Genomic DNA, 13,190 nt, shown 5'->3' with positions numbered 1-13,190 from the left:
AGAGGCATCAAGATATTTTCAATTAGGAGTACATCAACATTTCCCAGCACATAAAATGGCTTCAGAAATGTAACACTTCCGTCTTGAGATACAAAGTAGAATGGTTCAGAAACCTGAATTTATGTATGTCTATTTTCACTAATATCTTTCAAAACAAACTAAGAAGTTTTCACTAGAAACAAAACAAGGTCAAGACCTGTCTCCTGTGATGAAAACTGTATTTCTACTACACTGCAATTAAGGCAACAACTACATCACAGCCTAGGAATACAGTGACTAGCTTTACAACCGTCCACTATGGTGGCACTAGTGACACTAGTAAATCATATGAAGCTGCTGTATCCATCTTCAGGTGGATTTTGCTGCATGTGGTGAACTTTGAACTCTGATGTTGGCTACTTCTAAACCAGCTACAAAAATCTAGTTTTGAGACACTACGCTACTCTATGATTACAGTGTACATGCTTCTCACGATCTAATTATGGAATTTGTGATCCATAAACAAAACAGAAGCAATGTTACATTAAAAGCTCCATCATTTTTTAAGAAATACGATTGTCTTTTGCAAATATGTAAATAAACTAACCAGTTCTCTCTTTTCTTTAGTCTAATACTTTCATGAATACAAAAATTAAGCATTAAACTACATGTAACACAACACTTATGTGCTCCTAATCTGGCCTAGCATCCTCAATGCAAGCCACAATTAATTTCTAAACATGACCAAGTTGAAGTCTTCTTCAACTTCAACAAGTCTGTGCTAAAACATGTTTTAAGCTGCTACTATATTTCAAATCAAATAAACGCCTTTTTGATAGTCAACAAGCAGCATAACAACATTTTGGTTTACAATACAATGACTTTTTTAGTTCACTAAAGCTTCTTACCAATAGTTTTCACACTAGACAACAGTATCCAAATCTATCCCAAATGAATTTTAACACAGAAATAGCACAAATCATTTCAAGTATGAGTCTGAATTATTCAATTAAAAAAAAATTATTTTTACTCGCTCCCAAGTAAGCTCTTCTGCTGCTCGATCCCATTCCAAAGCATTCCAGTTCATGTCATCTGAGGAGACAAGGCCATTTTTACAGCTGTTAGACTCACCCAAAACAAGATGTAACCACTCCATGCTATGTTTTTGTGCTGGTTTTCACTGAGATAGAGTTAATTACATTCATAGTTGCTAGTAAGGGGCTATGTTTTGGATTTGTGCTGGAAACAGTGTTGATAATACAGGGATGTGTTAGTTACTGCTAAGCAGTGCTTACACAGTCAAGGCCTTTTCTGCTTCTCACACCACCCCTCTAGTAAGTACGCTGGGGGTGCACAAGAAGTTGGGAGGGGACACAGCCAGGACAGCCAACCCCAACTGACCAAAGGGATATTCCATACCGTATGATGTCACCCTCAGCATATAAAGCTGGGGGAAGAAGACGGAAGTGGGGGGACGTTCAGAGTGATGGCATCTGTCTTCCCAAGTAACCGTTACACATGATGGAGCCCTGCTTTCCTGGAGATGGCTGAACACCTGCCTGCCCATGGCAAGTGGTGAATGAATTCCTTGCTTTGCTTGCATGCGCGGCTTTTGCTTTACCTATTAAACTGTCTTTATCTCAGACCATGAGTGTTCTCACTTTTATCCTTCCGATTCTCTTCCCCCAATCCTGCCATTGGAGGAGTGAGTGGCTACATGGTGCTTAGTTGCTAGCTGGGGTTAAGCCACGACAGTTTTAAAAGAACAAAAAGACTTAAGTACATAACATTCAACTCATAACTGCTGATAGCTTTTCAGCAAGCAAATGCTTCAGCACTCAAAAGAAATATAGTAAATTTGGAAAAACAAGATAAATAAGCTCAAGTGATAATTTACACAGCTTCCCTGAATTACAACAGTTTAATTTATATTTAAAAAGAACTAGAACATTACTGTTTTGAGTCACCTGTTACCTTGTGCTCCATTGTTTGCGTCTGCTGCATCTTCTACTACAGCATCTTCTTCATCTTCATTATCCTCCTCCTCTTCATCTACTTGTTCTTCTTGAATTTCAGGGTTCTCACCTACAACTACGTTCTCAGCAGCCGGGTTAGCAGGTTGATCAAGCACTGCATTTTCAACACCTCCATTTACAACAGCCTGAGCCTGCAGGAACAGGATTTATTATTCAGTTAAATTCATCAACCTCTCTCTGTACTTTTATCCTATACATAGCAAAAATTAATAGTATTAAAAAATGTTAATAATGTAATTTTTAGATAAGCATTAAATTTGGGACCACTAAACATTTTAAAAGAGGAAGAGAAACATTCAGACTTCTTCACAGAGTAGCTTGGGTTGGAAAGAGCCTCTAGAAATCGTCTAGTCAACCAACCTACTCAAAGCAGGGTCAGCTACAGCAGGTTGCTCAGTGCTTTTTCCAGTTGGCTTCTGCATAACTCTAGAGATGGAGACTTCACAGAATCATTAAGGTTGGAAAAGACCTTTAAGACCAGGAAGTCCAACCATCAACCCAACACCACCATTCCCACTGAACCATATCCTGAAGTGCCATGTCCACATGTTTTTTGAACACTTCCAGTGATGGTGACTCCACCACCTCCCTGGGCAGCCTGTTCCAATGCTTGACCACTCTCTCCACAAAGAAATTTTTCCTAATATCCATTCTAAACTTCCCCTGGCACAACTTGAAGCCATTTCCTCTCATTCTATCGCTAGTTACTTGGGAGAAGAGACCAACATCCACCTCACCACAATCCCCTTTCAGGTAGTTGTAGAGAGCGATGAGGTCCCCCCTCAGCCTCCTCTTCTCCAGGCTAAACAACCCCAGTTCCCTCAGCCAATCCTCATAAGACTTGTGCTCCAGACCCCTCACCCGCTTTGCTGCCCTTCTTTGTACACGCTTTAGCAACCTCTCTGAGCAACCTATTCCAGTAGTTGATCACACTTACAGTAAAAAGAAAAAAAAGGAACCCACGTTTGTTTTTCTGGCATGTTTTTTTTGTTGTTGTGGTTTTTTTTTTTTTTTTTTCCTTACACACCCCCCCATCTAAGTGGAGTTTCCTGTATTTTAATTTGAGCCTACTGCCTGTTGTCCTGTCACTCAATACTGCCAAGATGACTCTGGCTCTGTCTTCTTTACATCCTCCCATCAGGCATTTATACACATTATAAGGTCAACCTTGAGCCTTCCCATGTCCAGGTAGACCAGTTCCAGCTCTCTTAGCCTGTCATCATAAGCAGATGCTCCAGTACTTTAATCTTTTTTGTTGGCTCTTCACTACACTCACTCCAGTATGTCCATGTTCCTTTAGCACTGGGGGAGCCTGGAACTGGATACAGCACTCCAGATGTAGTCTCACCAGTGCTCAATAGAGGGGAACACCCTTGATCATGTGAAAACTATCATTATATTAGACAGATGATAATTCAAGGACTCAAGTCAATCATCAAGCTGAGGATCTATCTCTGTCTAAAAAAATGACATTTATTACAAAAGTAAACAAAATTTTAGTTATTCCCCCGCCACGCACGTATCACCTCTTCTCCTGCCCAGGAAGCTCCTGTAAGCACTAAAGGGCTGCATGTGTGTGTGTTGAGGGGTGGGGGGAGGGCAGAGAAGCTCCAGCTTCAGGGGTTTCAACAAAACCTCCAACTGCTTTGAGAACAGTAAATTGTTACCTCATGAACTACTGAAATACTTATGAAAAAGACAAAATAAAAGCAAGCTGCATCTTCGCTGATTACGGCTGACAGTTCAGCTTTATATACACAAAATAATTTTAAAACAAGTGTAAAAATACAGACATAAGAATAAAAACAATGTTACTTTACAAAAATTATAATATAACAAATCCATTAACATTCCATTTTACAGAACTTCAAAACCGCAACAGTGGTGTCACTGAGTTTATACAGGAACACACGTTCAATTTCTGCTAATGTACAAATAAAGACACCCTGCAGTAAAATAACATTACTGTTGGGGTCTGATAATGTATTTTTTCACAAAAATCACATTTTCTAAATTTATCACGAACTACTAAGCAGATAAGTTTTACCTCATTCTGTTGACCAACACCATTAAGTGGCTGTTGCTGATTTTGTTCCAACCACTGTGGTGCTCCTCCGTGGACTATCTGTTCACGTAACCAAACAAGGCTGATAAATGCACATAGAGTGCATGTTACCACAAAACAGCCCTGCAAACAGTCCGCCAGTAAGTTCTCCCTGTTAAAGAATGAAAAACATCCCCAAACATTAATGACCAACATATTTTGCTAATAAGACTAAACTTTGTCATTGTTAGCTGCCACAAACAGATCATCCTAGTCCAAACCAACAAATAAACTGGTATTTGTGCAAAACCATGAATTTATTTATGTGTCTAGGTGAAGAAAGTATCTAGACATAATTTTTATTTAATTTAAAAAAATCTGTTCAAACAAGATTTCTCTTAGGAAGTCTGTATGTACCTGTGTACAAATGCTTTTAAGTGCCAAGATAAACACTGATTTGGAAAAGGTTTTATTTCATCTTGGTCTGGTTTGTGAAATTACTACTGTTTAAACATAAGTATTCCTGCAAAACAGGATCTAACTCAATATGAAGAAAAGCTTCAAAAGTAGTTCAGGAAAAACAATCTTCAAGAATAGCAAAGGAAACACAATAGTCACTAAGTAAATGATCTGCTACAGTAAAATGTTTAAATGGTTACATGCATAATATCCAGTCTGCTGAAACATTTAACTGCTGAGCTACCCTAACCAAAAGAATGGAACTGCAGGGTTTGCCTTAGACTGCTCTACATTTTGGGTAGTCTTTTACCCCAGATACTATCTCAATACTTCAAAAATCCTAATCTATCAAGTCATACGTAACTGCAAAGCAGCAGTAAAACAAAGTACAGTTATAGCCAACTGAAAATAGGGTTTCAAGCAATGCAAGAGATACTTAAATTGGCTTAAGCAACCCTCATCCCTAAACTCCAGGTACACATTCCCATTTGTTTCCACCGCTGCACTACTCCTTGACCACAGTGAATTTGCTCAGGAAAAAAAGATGACACAAGATGCTATCGAAACTGACTCCGTCAAAGAAATACATCTCGAAGCACAGCTTCACATGCCATTATAAATCTGATACATACTTGAATCCTTTATTTTCTCCCTAGACTGTAAAAGACATGAGAAGAGGTGCTCTAGGTTCAGTTGTTTCAGATTCTTCTCAGGAAAAAAAAAAAAAAATCTACACTTACTGAAAGATAACAGGAAAAATACTGTTGTTAATCTCAAGCCAGCATCTCTCACCATTAATAAAAATGAATTAAATGTAACATGACCTGATGTCTCAAATCAAATAACCCAACTGAGATGACTTAGTTAACTGCACAGCACATTCATTCAAAGTTTGCTTGATGTGCAACTGATTCTACTAAATGAAAAAGTAATGAGCCAGCCTTAAACTCTGTTGTGTTGGTATTTACTGATTCTTTAAGTAAAATTGATTTAAAAAGGACAAAGATAGACAATATTCAATAGCATATGGTGATTGAAGCATTAAAATCTAAGCATCAGCTAGAAGGCAATCAGAGGAAAAAAAAAATCCCTATCACGTAAGAGACTTGGGATGGATAAAATTAAATTCAAAATATAAAAATGTAACAAAGCAAAGAGAATGTGACATTAATATTATTAGCAATATAGATTAATATTCTACTATGTGTCATCCAATTTAAACTGTATTAAATGAATTTTTTTAAGTGCAGTTTTGCAGCTTAAGTTTTCTTGACATCAAATACAAACCTTCATTAACCAGGGCCCATTTTGTAAAGTTCATTTTACATCTCCAAAGATCCTGAATTACAGAACTTCAAAAGTGAAATGATTTCTACTGTAACACTATTGGCCATACATCTCATTATGCAAAGGGTAATGGGCAGATGCTCGCGTAAGATGATGGAAGATAACAAGCATAACTGGAAGAAAGGAACACCAAGTTCCAAAGCAACCATTTTCATGGTAATCTGACTAGAAGAGTTATTTGTATCAAACTGTTTAAGTACTTACGTTGACAGAATATCTAACGGCAGTGTCAGTAGTGAGCTCACAGAGCCAGTAAACAAGCACTTGTAGATACGACCTGCACAAGGAAACAGAAGCATGGTATAAATTTGATTTTGGTAATAGCCTCACTTGGAAAGGACTCTAGGTACCCTCTTTTCACCTGGTGTCCTAACTAAATTTATGACAAGGAAAAAGATCTCAACTTTCAGTGAACTAACAGAACTCAAGACCATATACAGCCACATAGAACAGAGCTGTATTTATTTCAGGTGAACAAAGTATACATTCAAAGTGTAAGAACCGCCATAGTAGGTTAGACCCAGGATTCATCTAGACCAGTCGCCAGCACTGGTCACACCAACCGATGCCTAAGAAAGAATATGGAAACAGGTTAAAGATACTTGCAGCAGTACTTCCTCAGTACATTCTCACATGCTTCACGCAAAGCGGCTCAGTTCCTGTGCCAGAATATCTCAGTACTAATTAATCCTTGATGGACTTTTTCCCCCCATTAATTTGTTCAATCATATTTTGAACCTGTATAAACTTTTGGTATTATCTTGTAGCAAGGGGTCTCACCATTTAATTATCTGTTTTAAATAATTGTTTTATGGATTAATACTTGATGCTAGCTAATGTTAGCTATTTATCATGATTCTTCAGTCACCTAATCTTAAAAGTAGGTTATCAGTGTATACAGTCTACTTAAGAAAATTAGCTTCAGATTCATAGCAGGATGACACAGATGCTCAGAACAGGATGGTGGAAGAATTAAGGCACCCATACCCAGAAATGCAGTTCTCAAGATTCTCATTCCACGCTTGAGACAAGCATAGATATTCAGTATATACTGGCACACTATGGTTTCTGTGACCTAGAATAAATAGCTCATTACTTCTTGGTTAAACCTGTTTGGAACTTATAGAAAGTTTATATTTCTATATGTGTCATGAATCAATCCACTAGAAATGCCTAAAAGGTTTACTGTTTATGCTTTCCTTTTATGTAAGACATAACATAGCACTTGGAGGAAGTTAACACTTATATCCCCAGAGCAATCCATGCCTCCTGCTGAAGTTCTGACACTGGACAGAAAATAATACCAACAAAAAAACCCCAACCAAAGTTCAAAGGTCTAGAGTAAGCTAGAACACAAAAGAGACAATCACTGTAGCTGATCTAATGAAAATGTTCAGTCTCATTGTAGTCAGTACTACTAACACATTTTATATTGAACAGTGACTGATCAAATTTAGCAAGAGGATACTGATCCTCTGCTGCCAGCGAGTTTCAATAGTTTGCCTCTGCCTACTATCTAGCTACATGGTGGGGGAACTTCAAAGGGGCAAGATACTGCGGGGAACTCTGCCAGGCTGAACAGGTCAAAGAACACAAGCCTTATAACTGGTAAGAAACCAGTGTAACAAAACTCATTTTGAGATTTTATGGAACAGGAAGGGGATTTTATTACACAAAATCTCTAAGCAAACTGATCTCTAAGCAAGCTATTTCTCCTCACAGATTTCACTTGCTCACTCTCATACAAGCACTAAGACATCTAAGTCCAAGTGGCCTGGACAGGATCACTTGTGGATAACACTGAAGATATAGGAGATGAGCCAGTAAGTCCTCATTATCTCTCTTGGATTCATCTTGATTGGCATTCATGAACTGATTTTAAACTTGCCTTTCATACTCTTCATGAGTGGATGCCATCTGGGATCTTTGTCTCATTGTTTTGTTTCATCCCTCTTGAATCTGAGGCAAAATTCAAACTTCTCCTGTTTTCCTTATCTGTATATCTTTTAACTCCAGTCTTGTTAATCTTCTTGACACCTCATCTTTAGTCTGTTTTCCTTTGATTTGAATGAAATCACATATACAGTGCTCTTTGGCAAACAGGAAATACTCCTTTAGTCCTTCTTCTGCTGGTCACATATGCAATTCCATTCATACTTTACTCATGCCAATTTAAGTCGTTGTATTACACATCTTGACAATTTTAAATGCTACACAATTACATGAAACATGTATGCAACCATTCTCTTCAGCTATATGGTTGTGTTTTTTTTTTTTAAATGGCAACTGAATCACTCCAAAAAAAATACGTTTATGTGCCATATTGGTGTGTGAACAGTGATTTCTAAAATTTGAGATAAAGGAGGCACTTCAGCCAACCCAACTCCCACTCTAGCATTTCCTACTGCCTTAGGGTACACATTCACTTTACTCAGCGTGTACACCTCTTTATTGCCCAGTGTACTGTATAGGTACCTTGATTATTTCACTCTAGGAACCATGCAGCTAAATATAATTATCAGAGAATAAAACCACTTTGGATGAAATTGGCCCAATTAATCCTAATTCTCTGAACAGAGCATAGCAAATTGTATAACTGTCTTTTTTCATCCACTAATGTAAATATGCTTTGTGCTAACAGAATAGCAACAGAATATCAGAGCCTGCGGGGATTAGGCTGAGGGTGCACAGAGAGGTAAATGCCTTTTACTCAACCATATAAAATGGGTATACAATAAAGAAGTAAAATTACAAAAAAAGAATGTAGAATTTATCCCACAATGGGATAACTGTATGACTAGCATCTTAATATGGAAGACAGAACTGTTCAATCATACATCTCTTTTGGTATGTTTGACAAGTTTTTTATGCTGCACCTTTTTCTTCCAGATATGAAATAATGAGAATAATAATTCCGTGTAGAAGTCAGCCACACATGATTATATGAGCCATATGACAGAAACAAGGAAGGTAAAAGACTACATGAAAAAGTATTTAAATATTACAGAAAATTAAAGTTAACATTAAAGGCATTTAATGTAAGAAAACAAGACCTATATAAAATCACACTCACAAGACAGATACTGACAAATTTCAGAAGTAAATGGATTTTTCGAGGATTATTAGACTGAATGGCTCTATCATGTTGGATATCTTCCCGTGCAAGTATGTAACCCTTCACAGTACACTAATTCTTAAAAGAATCCATGAACAGGGGTACATATGCAATAGTAGAGACAGAAATTAAGACAAAGTAAAAAAAATGGTCATCTGTAAATCAAAATCATCAGTCAGTTATATTAGCTTAGTAAATGAGTATTAAAATCAAAAATGACATTTGTAAAAAAAAAAAAGTCTTCTATAACTAAGTTGTAGGTGGTGACTTCTGGTAACATTTCAGTATTACTGAAGAGGCAGCATCAGGTTTGCAGGAAGTGATGAAGCATAACTACCTTAATTAATCTATTGAATATGAATTTGCTGTCCTTCAGAAATTTTAGTAAGAAAAGTATACAACATTTACATTTTGAAAGACAACATCAGAAAACCAAGATTCATCTAAAACTCCAAGGAAGAAATTTGAAATATTTTTTAGTTTTAATGCAGAGCAGTTTGTAAATCTTGTTTACTCCATGCCCAAAAAAGCTCTTTTTCTCACACAGGAAGGACAGGCTGCAGAAACAGGATCACTCTTTCACAGCTGATGCCAGTATTGTGCTACTCTCAAACTAAGACAGTGCCAGCTACAAATAAAAGCACAGAACATATTGAGAAACTGTCTAGGGAGATGCATGTACTGGCTCCCTGCTCTTTTGTTCAAGGCGTAAATTACTGTTTGTAAAGATGCACTTCCAATCATTTCCTTGACTGAACACTATATCCCTTTTGCCTTTTCCTCCCCATCTTGTCTATATTTTTAGCTTGTTGAAACATCAATAGTTCTCTTTCCATCTGTATTTGAAAAGTGAATTTCAAACTGGATACTACAATAATTTAAATGTACACTCTCATTTTTTGTTAAATTCCTTTACTACTTGTAGGCCTTTGTTTAAGATTTTTTAAGAGGAGTTTTACTAATCAATTTATGTATGACTGTAAAGGAGTTTCACTTTTCATACTAAAAAAAAAAAAACACCCTGCGCTTTCATTTATAGATGGTTAGAAAAACATGGACAATTATTCTATCCTAATATTAGTAAACTGTACCAAATAAAAACTTCCATGTAGATTTTTAAAAAAATAATTGAAAAAAAGACATTTTATTGCAATAAGAAGTTTAAAAGTCCTTTTATGCATTTTCTCCTATCTCTTAACACCTTCCTGCATTGCACTACTGGCTTCAAAGTCAGAGAGCTGGAACTTCTGAGTGAAAATAAGTGAAATAATGTCTTTGAATTTATGATTTTTTTTAAAAATAAACCAACAATGGTCTCACAAATCTTTGTTGCTAGAAGTGGCATATTTTCCTGCGTATAAGAGTATTACAGTACAAAAAATTAATACTTACATGCAGTAAGAGGTACTACTCCCAACCATGCAAAGGCCACAAGCGTATAATGAAACCAGTATCGTATTGCTGTGCCAATACTCGTGACCAGTCCAGCAAAGATGTCTTGGATTGGAAGCCGTGAAGGCATATCTGGGGAATAAACTGTGTAGAAAAGGCACTTATGAAACAGTTCTTTCTTTAAAGAAGCATTTATGTAAACGTCCTGCCAACTACAAAATGTTTGTATTTGGCAAAAGCTTACTAGAAGAATAAGCATATTTTATACATTCCCAAGAGATGACCCCAAACAAATAACAAAAAAACCCTTCACATGACACATTTGTTACATTGTGTGCTGAGTGGAATGGGAAAATTAATAAACTCCATGCTACTTTTTGACTTAGAAAAGTTTTCTTAATAGCTTTATTTATCAGCTGTGAACCCTCTCTCAACATAAGCTTAGGCCTGCAAGAAAAAGCAGATTCTAAATTCAGTAGCCCTGCCACTCAGCACCACCTCAAAGATATCCCTGTCCATTACTTATAAACCTAGTTCAAGGAAATAGCAAAAGGAACAAGAGCAGTTAGCAATTTTGCATACTGCCAATTTGTTTGTGCTAGATAATTTAGATTCCACTTGCTATACAACAGCACAAAAAAATTCATCAAAATGAATGCACCACACAGACAGGAAAACTGAGGGGAACTGATTAAGTATCTACAGACGATGAAGTTTGCACAGAATGACTTTTACTTTCAACAGATATCTATTTCATACCCTGCAAGATTTCTTCTAAGGTCACTCCTATTACAGAACATAATGCAAATCTCTCAGCCCGTACAGACATTTTCATAATAGTAAATTTTCTTGACTTTTTTAATTCAACACCTATATACTACATAAACCCATCCCTATTCAAAAGCCAAGAAAAACAGTGACAGGGCTTCTTCTTTTGCAAAACAATAAAAAACATATATCTATAACAATTTTATTAGTTAGCTCCTACATACTTACATGGATGCCAAGAAGTGGTAATGAACAGTATCAATAACAGATTTGAACAAAGAAGATAAACTACAGTTAGAAGTTGCACAAAGACGTTGCTGCCTGGATGTTTAACAGTTATGTTAGAAACAGCTGAGCTTGAAGACTTTAAGACATTTAATTCATGGCCTATTTTTTAAAACATCACATTTTAACTATATAAGCAAACTCAATTTTTATAAGAACTACTAGAGAAAACTCCTTCCCTCTCATGGTCAATCCTTTGACTTAAAAGTCTAAGAAACACTGCTTCATGCAATCTACCTGCATCCCCCCTTTTCTCTAATGAACACACCTGCTACCTTTACCTACATTCCAAATCATCCTTTTACTAATCTGAGAGAGGAAGCCTCTACAGGAGAAAAACCTCCTCTTTTCTCTCGAGGGATATTTCCCTAAATTTCTGTATTGTAAAGAGAACTCAAGAACATAGAAAAGCAGTATCAACAGGCAGAAGTAGCCAAACACTGTGGAGAATTTAGTGCATTTCAGCAACATGTGGATTATATTTGACACAAAGTAACAACAAAACAGTAACCATAAGACAAATACTAACTGGTTTTAAATTTTATAGGTTCTTAGTTGTCAGGTATCTGGCAAGGAACTGGTATTCATAAAAAAAGGACTAAAAATATAACATTAGGGAAGTGTAGCTGTGAGAACATAAAGTAATAAATTAAAAGCAGGACACAAATGTATTTTGACGCTGTCTACCAATTTACAATTTTCTTATTACAGAAGCAGATCTAGCATACAATTTGGTAGTACCATAGAAAATGTCAAGACTTGCTAATGATCTCTCAGCTCACACCGAACAAATATTCTGGAAAATTATCAGATGAGACAGGCAAACCTTTGTTAAGGGTGCTAAAAGAATACCTACCTGGAGTGTATTTGTTACACATTTAGGGTATCACACAGACAAAATTGAACTCAGCAGATACTTTGAAGTTTATTTTTTTTATTTTCAAAAAATATATTTTGATCAACACTTTGGAACTGCAATAGAGGCTACACAGAAACCACTAACTTTGCATTAATGACGTATCTGTTAGGGGAAAGTTGGGGGAGTTAAAGTTTTTTAAAAATGCATCTTTCAGGAATCACTGAACACACACAGGGGACTCTAAAAAAGGATGCCCATCCTAACTCAGTAAAGCTGAAGTGGTTATAAATGTTAGCACCTCTACATAGTTTTCTAAAGGCTTTAGGATTACAACTGCGCATTCAAATAAATGCACAATGTAGCTACTACTCAGAGAAGACAAGCTACATCCCCAAAATTTTAACAATTTTGTGATTTTTTGATGAATTCAGGAGCTGGGGGTGGTGGTGGTGGGGAAGACTGCTGTGTTTCCTCTGCTTTGCCACACCTCAAAATATATAAAGCTTCTACCACTAGAAGCTTTATACCATGATGAAAAGATAAAGCCCTTCTAGGTCCTACAACATTTGGGTAGGTGAAATGCAAATACTCCTAGCACACTGGAACCCCTGTTGTGCAAGCACACTGCAGCACTGAAGCTTGCAGACAGTTATTTTCATAGCTAATCCCCCGCCTTGTGTCTGTCACCTACTGCCATTTTCTCTCTGCAGTCCATCCCCTTTTATCCACTTCCCACATTCTCTTCGTTCCCTTTTGCACACTTGTCCTCCTCATCCTTCCTCCACCTCTTAATTTCCATCCCAGTAATCTTCCATAACTCAGCTTGAGAAGCCAATTTCTGGCATTATTTACCATAGTTCCTCCAAATAAAAATCTCTCTACTAGAGGCCAACTGAAGCAACAGGT

At 36.8% G+C, this 13,190-nt stretch overlaps 1 protein-coding gene across 1 annotated transcript in view; it reads right to left on the bottom strand.

Moving 5' to 3' along the window:
• The window catches only part of MARCHF6 (membrane associated ring-CH-type finger 6), a gene marked incomplete at its 3' end in the record, with an annotated part of 36,820 nt that extends 30,580 nt beyond the window's left edge, over positions 1-6,240 (bottom strand). Inside the window, exons 1-4 of the mRNA XM_081996783.1 lie at positions 6,070-6,240; positions 4,063-4,231; positions 1,954-2,140; positions 1,010-1,071 (exon numbers count right to left, since the gene is read on the bottom strand). Coding sequence (XP_081852909.1) covers positions 1,010-1,071; positions 1,954-2,140; positions 4,063-4,231; positions 6,070-6,164 — 513 coding nt within the window. The 5' untranslated portion in view covers positions 6,165-6,240. The remainder of the gene's footprint in view (positions 1-1,009; positions 1,072-1,953; positions 2,141-4,062; positions 4,232-6,069) is intronic.
• Between the last annotated feature and the right edge of the window lie 6,950 nt (positions 6,241-13,190).

Source organism: Phaethon aethereus (genome assembly GCF_964289735.1).
Source record: "Phaethon aethereus genome assembly, chromosome: 2".
NCBI classification, from domain to species: Eukaryota; Metazoa; Chordata; class Aves; order Phaethontiformes; family Phaethontidae; genus Phaethon; species Phaethon aethereus.
The sequence above is the reverse complement of the archived record's forward strand: the minus strand, read 5'-3'. Positions and strand labels throughout refer to the sequence as shown.